The following is a 23179-nucleotide window of genomic DNA, read 5'->3' as shown; positions in this document are numbered from 1 at the left end:
CTAAATGTATGTCCTTAACTTGTCGCTTAACAGAATAGTCTGTAGAAGAGAAGATGCAGGACAGTTGTTTGAACCCTGCAAATCTGGGCAAGAGTAGCTAGCCAGAAACCAAGCTGTGGGGATGCGGCATGGATTCTGCAAAGATTACTGCGTTGGGCTTTTGCTGGTTCTTTTGACATTACCTGTCTTGTACAGAGTGTCTCCTTCCCCCACTCATCCCTCTGCTTCTTTTGGTTTGTAAATTATGGGAATTGCAGCTGGTAGCCTTGGCAAGCTCCCCTCATTAAGAGCCCTCTTTGAAAATGGGCTGTGTTTGAGCATTTCCCTAATGAGGACAGGACGGGGTTAAAAAGTGACCATTTCATGGTTGACTTGAACCTGCTTACTTTCCTTGATGTGTCGTTGTGAGATGCCTGACGTGAATAAACTCTCACTTTGGGCAAGGAGGAAGTCAGCGGTCCCTCCGGCACGCCGCCGGGGGCTGCGCAAGGGCAGCGGGAGGGAGCGGCGGTGGCGCTCGGCCGCCCCTGCCCGCAGCGGCGATGCTGGCCGTGGGGGCCGCACACACCGGGCGCCCCCTGAGCTGGGCACAGCATCGCAGCCCGCCGCACAGGAGCAGAAACAATTTTCGCCCAGTGTTCTTCCCCCCTTTCCCAGCTCCCCTGGTTAAAGCTGCCCCCGGAGAATGGATCCAGACCCTGGCACCCTGCTGCCTCCCGCGAGCCGGGACCCCTTCGCCGCCCCCGGCCGCAGCCTGCGGGGGCGGGGACAGCGGTGTGGGACAGGCTCCCCCCGTTCCGGGGGCCGGCGCAGGGGGCTGTGTCCCCCGTGTCCCCCGCCGAGGGTGGGGGGAAGCGGGGGCGCCTGAGCCCCGCCGCAGCTGGCGAAGTCGTACCCCGAAAGAAGAAAAAGAAGCCTCTCGCAGATGGCAGCCTCCCCACCCCCTCCCCTTCGTCCCCGCAACTTTCTCCCACCAGAAGAGCGGGAAAATGAGGGAGGGATGTTTGCGAAACGTGCTCGTTCCTTCTGCAGCGTTCGGTGGTAATGAATGCAGAGGGAGGGCAGAGGAAGGGGATCTGGTGGAGAAGGAATGTGTTTGCAGGAGGAGGAGGAGGAGGAGTGTAAACGGTGATTGTGTAATTAAATAATTAAACAAAAATACTTAAATCTCATTTGGGGAGAGAGCTGGAATGGGGTCCACAGGGTGTAGCTGGTGAATTTTTCCAACTTCTAAGTTTTGCAGAGTCAGGGCCGGGTGGGGAGGGGGACACTCAGGGACACGTTGAGACCAAATCGGGTGGGAGCGCCAGGGAGAGATTTATCGTTTGAATTTCCAGGAGATCATTTTTGTTACGGTGGCCGCTTGGGAAGCCGTCTCCCAGCGCTGCCCGCAGAGCGCGGCCGGGCGGGCGAGCGGCGCTGCCGGAGAAGCCCGCGGGCCGCGCCGCCCGCTCTGCCCGCCCGAGCGCGCCCCCGCCTCGGCGCGCCCCCGCGGCACGGGCCCGGCCGCCCGGCCAAGTTTCGCTTGCCGGCGCTGTTCGGGAGCCTCTTGCTCCGCTCCGGGCTGTAACCTTGAACTTTCGAAAGCGTGGTGACAGTGTCGTGTTTTTACAGCAGCACCACCAACTTCTGAAGAAAGAAAAAACACCGCCCCCCCCCCCAACTGCTAAAAAAAAAAAAAAAAAAAAAAAAGGAAAAAGAAAAAAGGATAAAAAAAAAGCCAAACAAAAAAAATCCTCCCGCCCACCCCCCCCACCCCCCGAGTCCTTCCCCCCTCATCTGCAAAACAACCAGCAGCAGCAGCAGCAGCAGCAGCAGCAGCAGCAAAAGCAAGACTCCTGCGCCGCCGACTACAAGAGGGTTAAAAGTGTAGATTGGATTTCACCCCGGGAAATCTAGCACACGGAGTGAACTTGAATCTTTGGCTATTTAAGGAGGACTGGGGTTTGTTGTGAAGTTGTGGTGATCCAGAGCAGAGCCCCGTCCTGATTGATTTCATCTTCCTTGAGTCTCAGATGACTGTAAAATGAATAGATGAAATTATTCCTTTTTGAGGCTTTTCTTAGGGGCTCTCCGGGCAGCGTGTTCTCAAAGCGAAGTCATGATGTATTCTCCAATCTGTCTCACTCAGGTATAGACGCTTTTATTTAATTTATTTGTTAATTTATTTATTTTCACGTGTTTGTTGGGACCTAAAAAAAATTTTTATATATATATATATATATATATGTATATATATATATATATATATATATATATATATGTATGTATGTGGGTTGTTAATGAGTTATTGCTAGTAGTTGTAACGGGTTAAAGCACAGTCGTAACTGTTTGTCAGATCCAAACTCCTCACTCAGGAGGGAATATTAAAGAATAAACTGTACCACGCCATTGTTTTGGGGAGATCCATTCAAAGTGTCACCCGTAGACAAATACTGTTAATTGTTGGTGCACAAGAAGTCAAAGGTTAACAAACTGAAAATGAGCATAATTATGCTAAAAAAACGTGTTTGAGAAGTATTGATTTGATTGGAATAAAACGATTTGCACTCTTTTCAGCTCGCCTGTTTACACACAGCCTACTGAAAGGATTTGAAAGGAAAAGTGCTTTTTTTGACAAAACATGAGCACTGGCCGGTGTGAAGTTATCCAGTTTTATGCTTAATTAATAATATGCAGGCTGCCAACAATAAGGGAGATGTGAGCGAGGATGACCAAGCTGTGCAGCGTTTTCTCGTTCGGTTACACAAGCGCACGTCGTTTTCCCCCTCCCCGCTAAACTGTGTTGCTGGCGGAGGAGCGTGCCCTCTCCCCAGCGCGGGGAGAGACCGACCCTTTTTTTACAACCGCGCTTGCGGCCGCTTTTCGGTCCCGAGCGGCGGCTGTCAGCGGGACGGCGGGAGGGGAGCGGCGGCGGAGCGGAGCGGGGCGCGGGGGGCGACGGCGCCGCGGCAAGCGGGGGCAGTCCGAGCGGGGGTCTCCGTCGCGGCAAAGCGCAGATTCTGAAACCTGGGGGGTTTCGGAAGCATGTTTGGGAAGTTCCCAGGGTGCCCCTGCAGCGTCCTCGGCCGGCATACGGTATCGGCGAGCGAGCGCCGCGGCACCGGAGCCTGTTTCGGACGGTAAACCCCGTCTGCAAAGCCCGGGGATAGTTTTCAGCTTTCGTGAAAGTCTGTCTTAGGAGGATGTGATGTAAACTGATTAAGCGATAACTGCGTGCTTCTACATTGGTGCAACAAATAGCTAAAGAAGCAAAAAATGTGCGAAAGTAATGTCTGCTGCAAGGCTGCTGCAGAGAGGCCAGCGATGCACTTACAGTTGCACTGTGAATAAATAAGTATGATTTAAGTTATTCCGCAGTTACAAACCATTGTAATTCGAAAGGACTAAAGTATTCATAAATTGTGATTGAAGATGGAAACAATGATAAGGCTTATTCAGTGATTGGACGCAGTCCTGCAGTTTTTTGGCTGACACATTTTTTATTGTTTATATTTTGTTTGGCATCTAAGTGTGATTGACTTAGATATGGATATTTTCAGTACGTAAACGTGAGCTGCAGTGGAAGAAAGCTGGTAAAAAGTGTTATTGAGATATTTATTCTTCAAAAGGGAAACATAGGAAGCATTTTGTGTAACAGAGACGCACATGGTTGCAGGTACATACATAGAAATAACTACTTAGCGTGGAATCTGTGGTTAGCAAAATTAATTCTATGTAGGCTGTCCAATGTCAAATTATTGATGGGCAATAAGACCTCTGCATCAGAATACAAACCTGAGAGTACAACTTAAGAAAGCAATTTTTGCATTTGAGACACAGGTTTTCAGAACCACCTCTTTTACAGCGGTAATTCATAATCTTGTTTCCTGCTCTAATTATATTTTTTGTATTATATTTTCTTTTTGGACTCACTGATGTAATAGATTTCCTCATTCTTTACAAATTTGTGCTGAAATACTGCACTCAGGTGTCTAAAAAAATGCTGCGTTGTACTTTTACTGCCATTAATCCAAGAAAGCAGTTCCTGGATTTTGTGCATTGATACTTCATAATATTTTACAATCATGCTCTACCATGTGCCATGCAGGGACAGTTCCCATTTGGTGATACGTACATGGAATGCAGTTGCAGCAAATTTATTTTAGTTCAGATTTTCTTTCTACCTGCTTGGAATGATAACAGAAGTTTATAAATAATTTTTTTCTCTACATAAATTAAAAATTAAAATGACACCAGTAATGAGTACTTAAACCTTATATTCTTTATTTGTTTAAGGCAAAAGATTGATTCATCTCACTTTGAGTAGCAAATGCATTAAAGCATTACTGCCACAATTGTTCTCTCTATTGTATTCTCTGTCTCTAGGACTCTTGCAGTGCACATCGACTGTGGTAGTAGGTGTTCAGAAGAAAATATTTTGGTAAAAGTAAACACAGAACACCTGTTTGGATGGAGCTACTTATGAAAGCGGTGGTTTAGTTTGTGCCGAGACAGTGCTGAAGCGTGTTTTAATAACAAATCTAAAATCCAAAGTACAGCTTTAAGACAAGCCTTATCGATTTGAGCGTTTCCCATAATATTCACAATAAAAGTCTGGTGGGTGAAAATAACTCCAGGGTAGAAGAAAACTTACCAAATGCAATTTAATTTTGGGGGGGTCCCTTCCTCTCTTTCCTATATACCTCTTCCTCTATGTTTCTGAATGACTGGAAACTGCATTTATCTGTCTTGTTGAGGCATGAATAGGATGCAGTTACTGCATACCTTTTAGTACTTGCTTTCTTGTGATATTTTTACCATGGTTTATTATGTCACAGTAGTCCAAAATCTCACAATATGTAGTATTTTCTTTTGTACCTATATGCTATTTCACTAGGCATGAGAAAATCCATGCAGGGAAGTTGAGTAGATGAAATTTTCTGTATAAAATTTCCATACTTCTATCCGGTGTATTTACTGTACAGTCATCAGTTTGAGCTTTCATGGGCTGGTACAAAGTTTAAAAGTGAAAGATAGGAGAAGAGCACTGCATATCCTCTTTATCTTTTCAATAAAGAAAACCTGGCCTACCTATTGTCATTTGATGATTGCAATTTTTTCCTTTCTTTACAAGCAACATAGATGTTATATAGTAACATCCTTTTTAATTTAAATTGCCAGTGCACAATGGTTCACCTTAACTATTTGATATAACATTTGAAAATCTTACCTTTATAAATCACTTCATTGCAAGAGCAACTGTGGCACATGAGCAAATGACACATAAAACCAAGAATAATTCATTATTTTCTATATGAATATTAAGGAGTAAAAATAAAATTCCATTGATATCTTTTTAGGAGATTCGGTGGAGAATGTGTGTGATTAATTGCAAATGTCCATTTAGGATCATTTTTTATGGGCACTTCCCCATGTCAAGTAGTATTTTCATTTGAAAATACTCCAGGTGCACAATAAATAGCTCAAAAAATCTGATAAAATTGCTTTCACACAGGATATTCTTTGCTGTGTTTCTTCTTGATACTTTTCACCTATATGTATATCTTCAGGACTTAACAATACTGTGAAAGAAAAACCTGAATACAGTTTTTAAAAGGTTGAAGTTTCTGGTGTGTATGTTTTTGTGTTTTTTTTTCTCCCTACTTTTGAAAGGAAACATTCAGCTGCTACAGACTGGAATTTAAACAGTGAAATTCTCTATAAAATTTTCATAGATATAAAGTGGTATAGGTTATTATTGTTAATACTATATGCATTACCTCAAAGCATAGTCAATCTGAAATAATTTAATAATTTATGATGCTCTTCTTCAAAATTAAAACTAGATGTGCAATATTCTACTAGTGTAGAATATCTCCATGATTATTTTATTGCCATTTTAAGTTATAAATGCCAAAGTCTGTTTAGATGTAGGGGAAATCATTGTATTGAGGCAAAAATTAATTTCTCCCAAAGCTCTTCAGCCACCTGCCTTCATCCCACCTTTAGCCCCAGCTGTTAGAATTTTCAAAATCTGTAGTAAATCCGTTTTATTCAGCCTAAAATGAATTGTGAGGATTTAACACAGTACAGTCGTTATGCTTCTACTAATTAAAAAAAAAAATTCAATACTTCAATTTGACTTCAAGATGACTTCTGTAGGAGAAAAAAATAAACTTTCTTTAGTAGTTATAATTGAAAGGGAAAAAAGCATGGCATCAGAAAGCCTATGAAGATAGGGAAGTCTTATCATGGGCTGTGGTTGCTCAGAGCAGTACTGCCTTCCCACACAAAGAACAGATTGTGGTTTAACTCTTTAACTCTTTCCATGGCCTAGTTTCATGTGCCAGTATAGTAACAGAATTGTTCAAATCTCTGTTGGAAACTACTAATCAGTTTAATTGTTGCCTTTGTAGGTCTTTGTCAAGCATCATACTGTAATGAAATTTTTTTATGTCTTGAAGTATCTTCTAATATTGACTCTCTGTTCTTTTTTCCTTTTTTTTTTTTCCCTTAATTTATTTTTTTTTTCTATGAAGACAACATGATCATAGGTAAACTGCTATTAACTTTTCTGATGTTTTCTGTTTGGTTTAAGGATGGTTAGAGAAGAGAGGTAACTAGATCTGGTGATTTTTGCAACATTCAGGAAATTTTGAAGTTTGTTTGAAATTCAAAGATTTAAATATGGAATTCCTTGCCTGAAGCTTTTGCAGTGGTAGTCTGCACTCTATAATTGAGACCATTAGTTATACTTCCATCATTTTTACCTAATGGAGTTAATCAGCCTATTGATTAAACATAATTCATTCCTTGTCTAGCAGTGTAACTAAAATAGTAGTGTGTTAATTGTATTCTTGAATATAATTGCATAAAAAAGGTTCAGTTTTAGTTTGATTGCACTGTGCCACTAAGTATGATGAACAATCTGTGTGATATTTAAAACTAAATATCCCTATACAGGAAGAAAGCTACCTCCCCTAAGCTCTCCCTTTCAACCCAAAATATAGTAACGTTTGATAAGCAGATTGCAGTGTTTTAAACAGCAGACTTGTTAATGGAAAAGAAGTTTTTGGGGAGGTCTATTTAGCTATTAACATGGATGTGTAGGATGGTACTTTAAGCAGACAAATGAAATTAATTTAATTGCTATAGGATGTGCCTGTAGACAACAACTAAGCATTACCCCCTTAATGCAATCCGTATTGCTGCTAGGCAGAAGATAAGAACTTGCAGGTGAAGCCAGACAACAGAAAGGGATATTTTGAAACTGTAAATAAATTGCACGGATTTTACAAAAGCAGCATTGGACCAGCGGTGGACTCATAATGTCTCTTTGCCACAGCATGTAGAAACACAAAGAATGCAAAGTTTGTGCCAAGTTGCCATTTTTCATTGTACATCTCAGATTGATTTTTGAGGGGTTTAGAATAATTGCCACACTCATGTGATCAGTTAGCAAATTAACTGCCTCTGTGGGGCTTCAAAATTTACAGTGGAACTGCTGGAAGGACATAAATGTAATTTTTGTTCTCACCTTCACAAAGTATTAATTTTACAGAGCTTGGGGGTGGTAGGAGGAAAGCGAGAATAGCTGAAAGTACAGAAGATTCTGTTCAGGATTTGTATTTGACTTGTGTCTTTTTCCTGCTTTTCCTTACTGTATACTGGTTTCTCTAGTTACCACCACTGGAATGGTGCTGTTTCAGTGCTGGAATGTTGGACGTTTGATAAGAAAATGGATCAAGTTTAATGGCGCATGCTCTTTGTGCCACCAGCAGTCTCTTGCTGAGAGCATGCTCCAAAAGCGGGAACTGTGTGGCATTACACTGAGCATGTATATGCTTTGTGTTTCTGTGCCACAGAGAAGAGAAATGAACTGTGGCATTTGCCTCAGCCTTCTGAACATTTCTGCTCAGATTTTTTAAAACCGTGCAGTATCCTCTTTGAGCAATGGTACTTTTCTTAATGTTAGCTGTTCACTCAAATATTTAAATGTTAGGAAGAAAACATCTTGGTAGCATCCCTTAAATTATGTTGTCTGCAGTGTTGTAGGATGAAGTGAGGGGAGGAGTACAAAATAAAATTTTCACATACTTCTTTCAAAAATGAAACATGAAATTTGTGCAAATTTTATGTGTTTATTCTCTTCATCTCGTATTTCACTTAAAGATTTTCAGAAACGTTTCTTGATACTGCTTTGGTTATGAGAACTTGCTGACTTTGAGTTTTCTTGTTCTCTTCTTTTCTTTCCTTCACTTCTTTCCACAGGATGAATTTCACCCGTTCATTGAGGCACTTCTTCCACATGTCCGTGCAATTGCCTATACTTGGTTCAATCTTCAGGCTCGAAAACGCAAGTACTTTAAAAAACATGAGAAACGAATGTCAAAGGATGAGGAAAGAGCAGTCAAGGATGAGCTACTTAGTGAAAAGCCTGAAATTAAACAGAAGTGGGCATCCAGGCTCCTGGCCAAGCTGCGCAAAGATATTCGCCAAGAGTTCCGGGAGGATTTTGTGCTCACAGTTACTGGGAAGAAGCACCCATGCTGTGTATTGTCCAATCCTGACCAGAAGGGCAAGATTAGGAGAATCGATTGCCTGCGACAGGCTGACAAAGTCTGGCGTCTGGATCTAGTCATGGTGATCCTGTTCAAAGGCATCCCCTTGGAAAGTACGGATGGAGAACGTCTCATGAAATCCCCACATTGCACAAATCCAGCACTTTGCGTCCAGCCACATCACATAACAGTATCAGTCAAGGAGCTTGATTTGTTTTTGGCATACTACGTGCAGGAGCAAGGTAGGAAGCAGACTGTCATGTTTCTATTTTAGTATGTCAGACTCTGACTCCAAGTAGCCCTGTTTCCCCTGTGGGCTGGCTTCCAGTGAAACATTGTTCTGTGGTCCATAGATGTAGTGTGGCTACATATCCATTTGTACATCAGCATGTATACGTATATACTTAAACACACACATATTCCTGCAGACCTGTGTGACATGCATATTGGACATGTGTGCCTCTTTCGAGAGCGAAAGTGACACATACCAAGGCAGTACTTTCATTCCACTGAAGTTGCCTTTTATTTTTTGTGAAAAAGTGGCAATACATAGTTGTGACTTCAGAAAACGTTCTTGTTTTCAAGTTGTGTTTTCAAAGAAAAACAAAACAAAAACCCCCATCCCAGTACTATTAAGAACAGATGGAGGTATATGCAGTTGCACAGTCACAATAAATACTACAAGTATTTATTATTGTTTTGTAGTTATAATTAATCAAGAAGTAATCCGTAAACTGATCACATTGAAGAGCAATTGTAGACTTTCTCATACCTATAAAACAAAGCTTGAAATACTTTATCATGGCTATATTTCATGTAAATGCCAAATAGTATCAGAATTGCAGCATAAAATATGTAATGAATGTTTTATTCATATATTACATCAGTAGGTCATCTTATCTATTTGAGCTTTAAATCAAAGATCCAGGTCATAATATTTTGTGAAATTGTTATGAAGAGTATATTTTCATAATCACACTCATATACTTTTATTTGGCAGGTAATTGAAATGTGGAAAATTGCAGGAGCTCTATAGAAAATCTTCTTAAACTTAGTATTACAGAATGCAAATAAAAACAGGGCTTCTGATAATCATGTGTCAGGAGAAAAACCTACTAGCCATATTTCATGTATTGGATATTCAATAACAATGCCCATAGGTTCCCTAAAATTGTAAATGGCTATAAGTAGATAAAAGTGCTGGTTTGTGGTGGTTTTTTTTTTTGGTTTTTTTTTTTTTTTTGTTTGTTTGTTGTTGTTGTTGTTTTTTTTTTTTTCCCTCCTCTCTGATAGCAAGTCTTCTGAAATACTTTTTCTCTGTTAGGGTCATTTTGGTTCTTTCTGATAATGATAACGTCTTCTAAGTGTCTTTGCAATGCTGGCTGATCAGCAGTAATAATGCATTTCTTTTTTAGCCACATATCTCAACTAGGGAAAGTTAGACCATCTGCAGATGGTGGGCCATTTCACAACTTGGCCTGGTTGTAGGTAGAAATGGCCTGCAGAAGGGCAGATGGCAGGCTGTTATCTGATGCTTGGTGAATAACTATGGGATTTAACTGGACAACAAATTGAATTGATTTTGTTAGTAACAAAAAAGTAAAATTCCATGTCTTCATTTGATGTATACTCATTTTTTAAGAGGAGAGCTACACAATGAAATATTTTTGTTTTAAGTAATTCTCTTTTAGCATTTACTCATGCAAGTAAAGAGCTGTTTTTGTGAATGTATATATCATGTTTTTTTCTGTTCATTATTTGTTATGAAAAAATGTTGGCTTCCCCCCCATTAGTATTTTCTTGAGTTTTTTATCTCTCCACAGCAGTAGACATGTTTGCGTATTTTACAGTGAATTTAAGTAGCTGCGGAGTCTGTTAAATCTAATCCCAAATAACAGAGGAAGAAAGATTTCTTTGATAACATTAAACAAAATAGCTTAATTACAAATATTTTTACCTTTAAACTCCTTTTGTTGAAAAAATATTCAAATTATATTTTGAATGCATATAGCATAACTCATAATTTACTGATTAATTCTATGGATTCACTGAGTCTAAAAGTCTAAACTACAAAGGGAGGCAAAACACTTTAAGTATCTCTTGAGCCAAAGAAACTGGGGTCAGAGTGCTCTTAATACACTGTTGAACTATAAGTTATTGAAATGCAGTAACTTGAAGTGGGAGAAAGAATTGCAGGGCATAGTTGATTTTGTTGATTTTAATGTATTGAAAATGTAAGTTTATTTATAACACTTTTGTCTAATTAGAAATGAGGAAGTTAAACGTGTTGTAATATTATAACTTTAAAAGTTACACAATACTTCTTTGAGAATATACTGAAAATGAAGCTGGCTAATTTCTATATACCAAGTCACTCTTAGAAGACCCTTTTGTTTATTGCTGTCTGTATATCTTTCCTATTTTGCTGCTTTACTGTAAATCTTCTATTAACATCTATTGTCTCTCTTCTTGAAGAAGTCATATTAAGTTGTCTATGTAATTTTTTTCCATTTTATCAAACTTTGATTCTCTATACTCATTCAAAGCAGGTTCATTGTGGCACTTTGTAGTGTACTTGATTAAGAGTGCCAAGCTCTGAGAAAGATATGCATGAAGTCAACCAAAAATGTTGCATTATACATATGGCGTTTTGCTTTTTATTTATCTTTCAAAACATATAAATGCCTAATAGCGCCATGTAAAAACTAAGTGGAAACACTGAAACAATTAAATCCCTGAACAAAATATGAAGAAGGAATTAGCACATAGAATGAAAAAAGGGGCCAAGTAGTTTGCTTTTTTTGTTGCTTTAAAATAGAAGATTAGGGGGAAAAAAGAGGAGAAAGGATAGTTCGAGTGCCAGTGATGGTTGCCAGTGGCACCAGGATTGGCATCAGACCTTCTTTGTTTAGCCTAGGATGTCTGTGATTTGTTGGTTGGCATCCGCATTGCAGTGCAGAGTAATGTTACAATATATTGACAATTTCCAGATCTAGAAGTGTCAATAATGTTTTCTGTTCTTAACAAAAAGAGCTTCTACTTCCATGTCTGCCTTGAAAGAAGAAATAAGGACTGATTCAGGAAGTTCTATCATTGATGAACTTCATCAGATGCTACTTTTCGCTCATCTCAAAATTCAGCATCTTTTTTTCCCCTATTAACTTTCTGCTATCCTTCTAAATAAAATCCAAAAGAAAAAAGAGGATTGACATAGGTTGCAATGCTGCTCCTTTGACTGAAAAGGAGGAAGAAAATGTGATGTATACACTGTGATCAAGGTTTAACATTAACATAATTATTAATTACACAACACGCTTCTATGGGAATCTGCTTGTTGTGTATATCAGGGGTGTGTGTGTGTCCCACACAGATCGTTTATAAAACCCAAACTTGAAAATGGTGTGACCTTTGCTTATATTGATAGAATTGTCCTTTTTTTTTTTTTTTTTTTTTTCTGTCAGCATCAGAGGGTGTTTATCATTTGGTATGAAATGCATTTCAGTCCATAAAATCATTTGATGGCATTTAATTCAGAGCAGCGCTTATGCTGTGTTCCCGTTGCTACAAGAACCGCCATTTTGTTTGTCGAGTGCCAGGAGAGGGGAAAAAAAAGGCAGACAATGTGCTTGATGCCAATAATGGTTGCCAGTGGCACCGAGGTTGGCATCAGACCCTCTTTGTCTAGTTGCTGAATGCCTTTGATTCGTTGGTTGGCATCCGCATTGCAGTGGGCACATTGGAAAGTTTTTGACAATCAGTGAATGAAAGCTGCAGTACTTGTTTGCTGCAACAGAACCAAGATAATATAAATCTCTCCTTCAGATGGGTGTTTTACTTACTCTTACAGTGACTCATTAAAAAAAAAGCTAAAAATTGCCTTATTTTTTTTCTAAAACATAAAATATCTATAGTAATGTGCCTTGTCTGCAGAATTCTGAATTCCCTCATCATCTCCACTACTTTTTTTTTTTGCAACATGAATAAAACGCAAACTTGATGTTAGATAATTCAGCATATACTGAATGAAGCATAGTACACCTTGGGAGTTTGGGAGTTTAAAGAACTGAAGGAGTGCTACATGCAAATGTTAAGATTTTTAAGTGTTTATAGTGCATGTGTCTCTCAGAGTACATTTCTCTGATCAGTGATGTTACTGTTTACACACTCCTTTGTCCTTATGTAAGGGTGATATAACTGGGGGAGCCCATGTTCTCAGCTGTTAATAAACTCTGGAGTCAGAGGAGGAGAGAATCTTTTAAACTATCTAAGGAGTGGGGAAGAAAACAGATGCAGATGTCCTTAGTTCCAAAGTGTTCAGGCACTCTTCGTTTTCTAGCTTCTTACACCATCAAGATGCTACCACAGCTCCAGCTGTGTGACTTTGTTACTAGGAAATTGGCAAAAAAAATCAATAATTTCTGTTGGAAGTTTCCTAGATAGTTAACATTAATATTGCTTTCCGGTTAACCGCTATTATCTCGTTAATTAATAAGAAGGATTAGCAGTTCTACCCAAAGGGCTGTGCAGAAGGAAGCCTGGCCTATGTGAGTCCCTGAGTTGCTAGACTGTGTCCTGTCTCTTGAGGATTTGAGGGGGGGTGCTGAGCCAGGAAAAAAAAAGAAGGAAAAAAGCAAGATAAAGATGAGAGAAGAGCGAGGGCACTGGCCGGCCAAGGGGGGAATTCTGTGTGCAGGACTCCAGTGCTGGGGCGGTTGGCAGTGCCCGGCCATGCCCAGGCGCCGTGCCCTGCTGGGGTGTGGGGAGGGCCGCGGGCACACCCGTGCGGCGCCCACGCTGCTGAGGAGCGCGCTGCAGATAACCTCGGCCGGGTGCAGGGCGCTGCCGCCGCAGCCAGCTGGAACCATCTTGCCCTTAGCTTAATGCCAGCAAACTGGCAATCCCCAGCCAAGTGGGGATATCACTTTCCCAATTCAACATGTGTGCCTTGTCTTACTTGGAAAACATGCTTTCTTCCAGAAGGAATTTTAGTTCTTTTTTTATTGAGATATGTCTGAATTGCAGGAGTCGGTGGGTTTATCAATGGCTTAATCTTTTTTAAAGCTTTTTTAATTTTGTGAATTTATGTCTATAGGGAGTTCAAATTTTGAAAGAGGTTTGCATAGTAGTTTCATGCTACATTTAAGTTTTCCTTCTGTAAGTTGAGAATATTATGTAGTCATTCTGTTCATATTTTAAAATTATAATAAAATTAATTTGGTTAGTTTGCTGTGACTACATGAATTTTCCACTTAAAATCACACTCAAAATAATGTTTTAAGCAGTTTCTGGTTAAGTTGTATTATGGTCATATGCCTAAATACCACACCACCCAGATAGATTTTGGATGAGGGTTTGCATTTTTTGTGTGCACTGATGTTCCCACATACAATTAATAAAAAAGCTATGGGCTTAGATGAATCAACCATTTGCAGATTGTTTCTGCTTCTCTTAACCTTAATGATTGTCCTTCCTCTGAATACTTTACCTGGGAACACACAGTAGAAGATTTTACCTGTTTTGCAGAAGGATATATCAAAGTGCAAGGTGATTTGTTCGGAGTTTACACAGTAAATTATGAGTTACAGCGGGAACAGCAAGAAATAGAGCTTATTACTGCCTATACCTACATATGCTCTAGGACCTTCTTTCTTGCACAGTGAAATGGCATGCAATCCCCTACTCTAAATCTGAATTTTGAATTGGAAAGCTAGTACAGAACCAGAAGTATGAGTTTATATTTTGTCTGCTCTTAGTCAGAGAACAGCTTTTAGTAGTTTAAAAATCTCACAGGGAATTATCAACCTTTTTAAAACTGAATTACTCTGGACAATTCCAGTCTGTTGAGGCATTAAGACAACACAATTTTAAAAAACCTTTTTTGTGTCAACTGAAAAAGACACTGTATTATTTTCTAGTTTTCTAATGTAAAATTTTGGATAACTATTTAGTTGTTGACTGTCTCTATTGTACTGAAAATTATAGGCAAGAAAGACATTTGCCATTAGGAAATGGAGGTTAATTCAGTCCATATATGGATGTAATAATATTTTTCAATTGCTTATTACAGTTACTTTGTTTATGAAGATGTAGGATACTGAAGCATTTTGAAAGGCCACTTAGCAATTTTTATTTTTTCAGAACAATGATGTGTAAACTAGCATTCAGATAATAGGTCTGAAGAATTCAAAATGTTTCATTTTTTCTTTTTAATTAAAAAAAAATTCCTTTAGAGCAGAAATAAGGGTCATAGGATAGGTTCATGAAAAATAAAAGGAATTTTCCATATTTAGTATTACTGTTAATAGGAATTAAATTTATGTGCAATTCAGGATGGAACATTTGCCTCATTCTGATTTTTCTTACCTGATACACTAAGACAAGTAATTTTCACAGGGTTAAATAACATCACTTGTGTTTAAGATAAAAGAAACTTAAGTTTAAATAAATTCTGTTCAGCTACTTGAAACATAGAAGTCAGTGCTAATTTATGAATGATATATAGTTCAAAAGAAGAAACAATAAAGTAAAGAATGGAAAATGAATCAGAAAATTCTTGTTTCATGGTAGTTTCAGACAGAATACTGTGAACAAAAAGAATTATTCTAAACTCTATACAAGACCGTTCATTAATAAAGGAGATGTCTCAATTTAAAGCAGAATTTTATGTTTTAAATTTCTTAAATTTTCATGCATATTTGAATTCACTGTGACTGTGAAAACTTTATTAAAATAATTAAATGCTAAATGCCACTGCAGGTTGAATTTTAAAGTTAATTGCATATGGTTGCTGTCAGGTCCACTTCTTTATTTAGTTACCTTTTTCTCCCTGTGTTCCCTCCTTCTCCTCTTCCCTGCTGCTAGTGTACTAGCATGGTCATGCCAAGGACAGGTGGCCCTCTGAAAAGGTGGTCCACAATGCCAAACAGTGTAACTCAAGAGGCTTCCTGAAGTGTTACTTTCCACTCTCAACAGCAAGGTGAAATGTTTCTTTGATGTAATTGCTGGGTCTAGGATGGTTTTAAGATGAAGTTAAATGCTATCTTAACTGAATGGGTTTGCTCCTTCCATTGTGGTATGAAGAAGAAGGCTCCTTATGTGGAACTGCTTTACAGATACTATGTGAATATAAAAAGGGAAGAAAGTATCTGGTATTATTTTTTTGACAGATGTCAAAGACAATGTTAGGGAGGTTTCCTGATTTTACTCTGTATCACTTCTTGTAATTTTTGTACAATTTTTGTGATTTTAAACTCTGGTGGAATTTTTAGAAGTTTTTGCTAAAACCCTGGCTCAGGGCATTGCAACCTGGATTAGGAGAGGTTTGAAAGTCTCAGAAGCTAGTAAAAGGGAAGTAAATATCAGATTATTAGCTTTTCTTAGAGAAATCAGAGTTCATTTTGGTGTATCTATTGTACTGTCTTGCAGCAGTGGGTTGTGTGTGAACCTGGAAGCATTCTTCTAGCACAGTTGTTTATATTTCCCCCACCCCATCTTTTTATTGACAAAAAGTTTATTTGTGCTCTCCCTACCAGTTCTTCTCTGAGGGGGATTCTTTCCTTTTCTGAAGTATATTGTACTTTAAAAATTTTAAAAATATATATTTCTTTAGCTGTTTCTTGGGAACATCAACATTGGAATGTGACTTTTATTCTAGTTCACCTGCCCCTGCCCCTATCCCATCCCAGTCCTGCCATCAAAGAGTGGTGGGAGAGGGGTACTTCAGACTTGCTGTTTGGGGGGATTTTCCGAAAGGGCTGATAGTCTAGAGTGTGTTCATCAGTCATAGTATTTCAAATGTTTTACATTGCCTGAGGACCAGAGCTTTTGTCTTCATGCCCCCTCCTCTTGTGTGTTACATTCCACGTTATACAAGACCCCTCTTCAAGTCAGAAAAGTGATTTAAAATTATAGGGACCTTGGAGTAATTTTAACCTTAATTTGCTCCTAAGTGCCTGTTTGGAATTTTTAAACTACATGTTTGTTTGTTTTTACTCCAAGAAATAGTATTGAAATAAGAAATTACTGTGATGCGGCATGGTGTGAAAGCTTAGCTGAATCCCCTTCAATCATTGTGTTCTTTTCTCTCTGTGAAACCTTGCACTTTTTCACTTAAGTAACTACTCATCTCCAGAGTAGAAAGGACATGTCAAGTTTTCCACTGTCCTTCCATAAAGGCACCTTCACTAAAAACATCTCACTGGTTTTAAGTGGGATTTTTATTATTTCCCCTATGAATAAAATACATATGGAAATTGATCAAAACAGTTCCCATTTTCTTCCTGAGAAAGTGAACAGGAAAGCCAAATGCAAAAATGAACAGGTAGCAAAATCTGAGAAACTTGGTGTAGCTTTTGAGAAATTAGGGAAAAAAATTCTGTGATTGTTTGTTGGAAACAAATGGTGTGCACAGGTAAGTATATCCTATATAGCTTGGAATTATTTAACAATTGATAATTTTAAGTATCTATGTTTTGAACATACTGCTTACGTATTTGCCTTCCTGATGTCCAAGTGATATTAACCTAAGATACTGCATGTCTTTTCATAAAGGATCAATTTAAACAGCTGAAAGATGATTATCTATTTATCTTAAATCTTGCATTTTATTTTAATTTGCAGTCAATTTCCAGTCATATTCCTCATAAGCTGTCTTCTGAGGTGTCATAAGATTTGCAGATTTTTCTTTAAACTCAAAATAAATCAATGTGCATGCTTTAGAATTCAGCAATATAAACTCTATGCCTTTAGAAATTGAATGAATTAAATTATTTTTGCTTGTGAATTGCATTGGGCTAAGATGCCAAACCATTTTCATCCTTTTTTATGAAGTGGCTAACAGGGAAATGTTTAGAAGATTATTATGGATGTGCATTGTGTCTGAGAGATAGCAAATATACTTACTGTAGCATCATCAGCTTTCCATTGCCTGAGTAATGCCATTGAAAATGATGCCAGATTTTTGAAGGAGTAACTCCACTCCAGTGTCCCTGATTTAAAAGTGTGAAAATTTCTCCTAATCAAGACAATTTACTCTGACATCTGCAGTTTCTAGACGGATTACCTTAAATTTGTTATGCCACATTAAAAGATGTGTTTTACAAGGCTGGCCTCAGCTCCTGGCCTTAGTGTCAAGAACCTGACTATGTGATGCAACACATCTTGTTAGGTTTAATTGACCAAAGCTGATTGGTTAAAACAATTCATTTGTGCTGTAAGTCATGCCCACGCCAAGTTGCTACCTGAATCTCTTGACCTTGGTTTGTCTGGGTCATGAAATGGCTGTGAACTGCTTGACCTCTCCATTGTTCAGTGGCCATACCACTTCCTCCACTTCTTTGTGGTGGTTGCTGACAAGAAGACCTCGGCCCCAAATTTACACCCCACTGGGTTTTCAGTGTCCCTCCAGAGCATCTGTATCCTCCTTTGGAAGTGCTTCTGATGTCACCACCTATTGTCTGCTGACAGTGAGGGGGACAAATTGACAGCCCTTCATAGTAGAAGAGGTAGTGAGGGAATTTCTGGGAGCTGGAGGAAAACTCCATGCTCTCTGAGGCTGCTCTGCATTTCTGTTATGTTGGGGTGCATGGGGTCACCACTTTTTTCAAGGGCAGTAACCATCTGTCTTAGTCAATCCCATTTCACTGTGAGCTTTCTTTGAGTGGGATGTTCAGGGAAGAATGTTCTGCTTTGAAAATATTTTGTGGTGGAAATTTAACGAGTATGCACACTATTTCAATTGAACACAAGAGAGATCAAAATAATTTTTTGGCGTGAAATGGAGGAGTGTTTTCTGTCAAGGTCATAAGTGGCTATTGATTTCTTTAGTACCAAAACTTTGATTTCTAATGACCTAGCTTGTATTTAAGAGCAGTCATGGTTTCTAAAGCAAAGGACTTTAAACACTATGCTTGATGCAGTATCTAATCTTAGTAGAAGGGAGAAAGAACATATGACTTCTTTAAAAAAAGTATGACTTTATATGATTTATTGAAAAAAAGTGAAATACATTATTTCTAGTGGAAGCTACTTGTTCTTAAGAATTATTTTTGGTGGGGGCAGTCACTGGCCCCTTACCCTGACAACCTGCTGCCAGTATCTCAAATACTAATGTCAGCTTCTTGATGCAGACTTTGTGCTTCCCATAATTACCAACAATTTGACTATTGGGACAGTTTATTTTGTAAAAATGGGTATTACATCTAATCATATGCTGCATTGCGACATTGTTTTAGGAAGTAGTGCCTTTCAAAGTCTGTCAAAAAAACTGTGGCTAGGTTAAGAACGTTATAGGCTAGCACCAGTACTATTATAAAGCAAGTAAATTTGTATTCCTGTGGTCATCAGATAATTGGTATGCTCTTTTTTTAAGTCCTTAGCCATAGATTTTGCACACATGAGTGGATTTATTCAATCAAGTTGACATGGATTAAACCCCATATTCTTTTCACAGTACTGTGCACTGACTTTCACAGCACATGAGCAGGTTTGTATTTCTGTAGTACACCTGATTTCTTTGTAAACTTATTCTTTTTTGCTTCTTTAAAAAGAAACCAGATGGTATGTTTACATACAGCATTCCTGTGCACTTGTGATGAAACATTTTCTTTCTGTGTGAAACTCTGCAAGATAGGTGTGATTTCTAATTGCAGTTACATAGTTCCTCAGAAGGAATAGGGTGGGAATACTGGTGTATGGAACTTGAATGCAATGGCTGTGATAACATGGTAAAGTATGACTCAATGTTTAGTTGCAAGGACTTCAAAATCCTTGTCCCTGGTCCCCAACCCCACCATTGTCTCACCAGGTGACTTGCAGGCAAGTTAATGAATATCTCTGAGTCTCTGGACCTGGGAAGAGAGAGCACCTCTTGCTTCAGTGTTAGCCCAGCAAGGATTGTGGTAAATATTGAGATAAGTACTGGCTAAAAAGCTCCTGTATTCCACTGCAATCAAAACCCATGTGCTGGTGCCCAGCCCCCAAGAGGGCTCATGTATCTTAAAGAAATGTTGTACCCAGTTTTCTCATGCCCAGACAGAAGGAACTTGCCCAAGCAGGGAGGGCCGGCACAAAGCATTCCTTTATGAAAGCCCTGCGGTGGTGCTGCTCTGCAGGAGAGGGTGTCGGAGGGAATCCAGGCAGCAGGGAATCCATCACAGCCACTGCGGCTGTGGGAGCAGCGCTCCTCCTGTCACCCCTGTTCGGTTATCTGAGCTCCAGACAGGCTGGGCCTGGGAGATGGGACTAAGCACAGAGCTTCCCTGCCCCGTGACAGTAAAGCAAAAATATACCTCAGACAAAAAGATACAAGAAACACTCATTGTGGGACAATTGTATGGATATTCATCAACATTCAGCCACAAAGGAGACATCTGCAGTGCCTGCAGGGGTGGCCTATGAGCTCAGTCTGCTTTCCTGTCCTGTCCTTCTCACTGTTCTCACAGGTTCTCAGTCAAGTGAGCCACTTGAACACTGAAGTCCCTGTCCTGATGGATGTTCAGGAATTTAGTGAGGTGTGAGATGAAACTCAAGCTAATGTAACAGTACACCTATATCTGGAGAATGCTGGTCACCCTGCTTCTTCTCCCAGACTTGGACGAGTCTGATTTGTGAGGCAGCTGATAGGCGCACCATTGGTCTGTATGAGCTTAGTCCAGGATTGAGTCTTAGAGGGTCTAGCTTTGCCTGAAACCCCAAGTGGTTGCAGTGAAACGCTCCTAATTAGTAACCTGTGCTTTTTGGACCCAGTGTGCCATCTACTTCTACTCCTTCAGTCACTGCTTTCCTCATTCCTCTCTTTATGATGATATTTCAGGCTTGGTAATGAGCTAGCCATACCAACACCTACAAAGATTACTGCATCTGCTACTCAGAGTAAGAAGTGGCAATAATTTACAAAAATGAAGTGTGTCCATGCATTTTTCTAGCTGATACTGAAACAGTGCAGTTTACAGCAAAACAAGGGTTAACATCAAAACTTACTCTATTGTTTAACTTCCAGTTAAAGAATAACCAGCTTGTGCAAAAAAGAGAATTGAAAAATTGATTTTTGGACTTTTGGATTCAGACATAGAATTCAAAGGATATCAGGTTGTGATTTTGCATATATGCATTCATAGGTGAGTTTATGGCCTGCAGTTCAGTCACTTGTGGAGGCTTATGTTGTAGGAGCCACAGACTTAGTTGGTTTAATAAAACCAAGGGAATTTGTTATAAAGCTGTGTGTAATTACTTTAACTGGTTTAATTTCTGCCTTTTTTTTTTAGTTAGGAAAACACATCAAATTGTTACTTAGAGTATAAAATAGTTTTTTGTACTTTATGGTGAGGAGTTCTGGTCTATTTTAAAACATATGCTGATCTTGCTTTATCATACACAAATGTCGTGTGTGTATGTAGTCCTTCCTGGCTGTTCATACATTTTTTTCACTATATTGTGGATATAACTTGAAAATTCTGGGACAAGAATTACAGTTGTCCTATAGTGATTTCTGTTCTATTTACAACCTCTAAATAAAGGAAAAGCTGCTTATAGTAAAATGAGGATCACTGGTATTTCAGTAATTAAATAGACTTGTTATACTGCATTAATCCTTTTTGGAACATTTGGAATGGCTTCTTAGCACTCACAAACACAGCATTAGGGCCAGCAATTAATCTGTTGTTTTGTCCTTTAATATTTGTGACATAAAGAATGTGGATTCAAAGATGTAATTCAGGTTCAGGATGAGGATCATCATACAGCCAAATACTTATATTGATCATTCAGTAGTGTGAACGAAGTCCTAGAGTGAAGTTACAATAATTGTTGGAAGGACTCACACACTGCTAATTGTATCCAACCGAGAGAACTAGGAATGGTTTTCAAGACTGTCTAATTTTGGTTGCTCTATGTACATGAGGTAAAAAAGTCTCAATTAGTTGGAGGTTACCAGAAACTTTCTAATTTTTTGACTAGCCTTCCTTATAGGTAGGTCAAGAAGTAAAGACACAACATTTCATCAGTTATGAATGGGCTCAAGAAAAAATTCAGTATCTTACTAATGATGAGGACAGAGATTTTTTAATTAAGGACAGGTTTAGGGAGCATCTACCAAGATGACATACCTAAACCTGATCTAGCAGAGAAGTGGTTCAGGTGATCACTTGATATTATTTCTAAGTTCAGGGTTCAGTGATGCTAATATAATAGTCAGATTTCTTTTTTTTTTATCTTTGACTTCACAAAGAATGAGCAGCTAAAATCACATAAACTTTCTATCAGAGTTTTGCAGTTTTTAAATTGCTTTTCTGGACAAAGTCAGCTTAGTCTTTGATCAGAAGGCCACACTAATTCACTTTATGCTGTGTTAGAATCCCGTGCTGTTCTTCTGCATTGTTCAGCTGTAATTGACCTGAAGCATGGTATAGAGCATAAGCTTCTGAGACTAGGTTAAATCAGCAGAACAGTCTTAAGTTCCTGTGGTATATAGTCCTAGAACACATTATCTTATTCCAGTAAGATAAAAGTGTTTTAAATATAGTCCAGCCAGTTCAACCTTGTCAGAATTCAAGTCATATTATTGGTAACTTGGGCTTGCTGACGTGTTTCACAGTAGGATGAGCATTAACACAGAACTCTCTATTCCATCTGGTGAGGAACTTACAGAGAGTGCCATACATAGATTTTTTCTTAAATTCCATGTTACCCTATAATGAGATTCTGTCTTCTCTGTGCTCATGATACTTCTCTTGCCATTGATAGGCACCTTTGTCAGAGACCGAAACAGTGGCACTATTGGGTCATATGGATAATGCCCTGGAAACAGGAGTCAAAATGAATGGAATAGAATTTAGTGATTAATGGAAAAAGTTGAAAAAAGACTCTATGGTTTTAAAATTTGATTCTGCCAAAATTTGCCTATGTGTTATAACACCATAGTGATAGCCAGAAACATCATGGTGAGTGAGGTCTGAGGAAACTTATGTGGATCCCGAAAGCAGCAAAATTACATTAATATGGTATCTTCATGTGCTTCCATGTAAACTACTCCTTTGGGTAGATGATTATCTACTCTGGAAAATTTGCCCATTGGAGTAACTATAACAGATTAATTTGAATTTGTCTCTGTTATATGTGTGTTTTGTTTTCCAGTAATAATATATGCATATGACTGTGTCTGTCGTGAGGTGTTTGACATGTAGCTTTCAGGCTAAGTGCATGCTGTTTGGTACACATCTCAGTTATAATGCATCTTATTGACAAAAGTGCCTTTGGTTTTTGTTGCTGATTTCTCTGTCACTGGTAACACATGACCTCTTAGAAAGTTACACATGGAATCCTAGAGTCACTTAAATTGGAAAAGACCTCTAAAATCATCAAGTCCAACTAGGAAACTAGCAATGCCAAGTTCACCACTAATCCCTGTGTGCCACATCTACTCCTCTTTTCATTGTCCAGAGATAGCAGATCATCTGCTTTCCTAGGCAGCCTGTTCCAATGCTTGAAACATCTTTTGTTAATCAATTTATATCCAATTTAAACCTCCCCTGGTGCAACTTGATGCCATTTCCTCTTGCCCCTGTGTCCTGTTACGTGGGAGAAGAGGCTGACAACTGCCTGGCTACAATCTCCTTTCAAATAGTTACAGAGAGAGCACC

At 39.0% G+C, this 23179-nt stretch overlaps 1 protein-coding gene across 9 annotated transcripts in view; it reads left to right on the top strand.

Annotated features, from left to right (window-relative positions):
* The first annotated feature begins 1760 nt into the window (after positions 1-1760).
* Positions 1761-23179, top strand: part of NFIB (nuclear factor I B) — a 168383-nt gene continuing 146964 nt past the window's right edge. For 3 of the 9 annotated variants that reach the window (XM_021525545.2, XM_021525544.2, XM_077790537.1), the window contains exons 1-2: positions 1761-2131; positions 8254-8785. In XM_021525545.2, coding sequence (XP_021381220.1) covers positions 2102-2131; positions 8254-8785 — 562 coding nt within the window. In that variant the 5' untranslated portion in view covers positions 1761-2101. Of the gene's footprint in view, positions 2132-7784; positions 7939-8253; positions 8786-23179 lie in introns of those variants that run through there. The other 6 variants (XM_021525551.2, XM_077790540.1, XM_077790539.1 and 3 more) reach the window with 4 other exon arrangements.

Source organism: Lonchura striata, chromosome Z, assembly GCF_046129695.1.
Source record: "Lonchura striata isolate bLonStr1 chromosome Z, bLonStr1.mat, whole genome shotgun sequence".
NCBI classification, from domain to species: Eukaryota; Metazoa; Chordata; class Aves; order Passeriformes; family Estrildidae; genus Lonchura; species Lonchura striata.
Note: the sequence above shows the minus strand (reverse complement) of the source record. Positions and strands in the feature narration are given on the sequence as shown.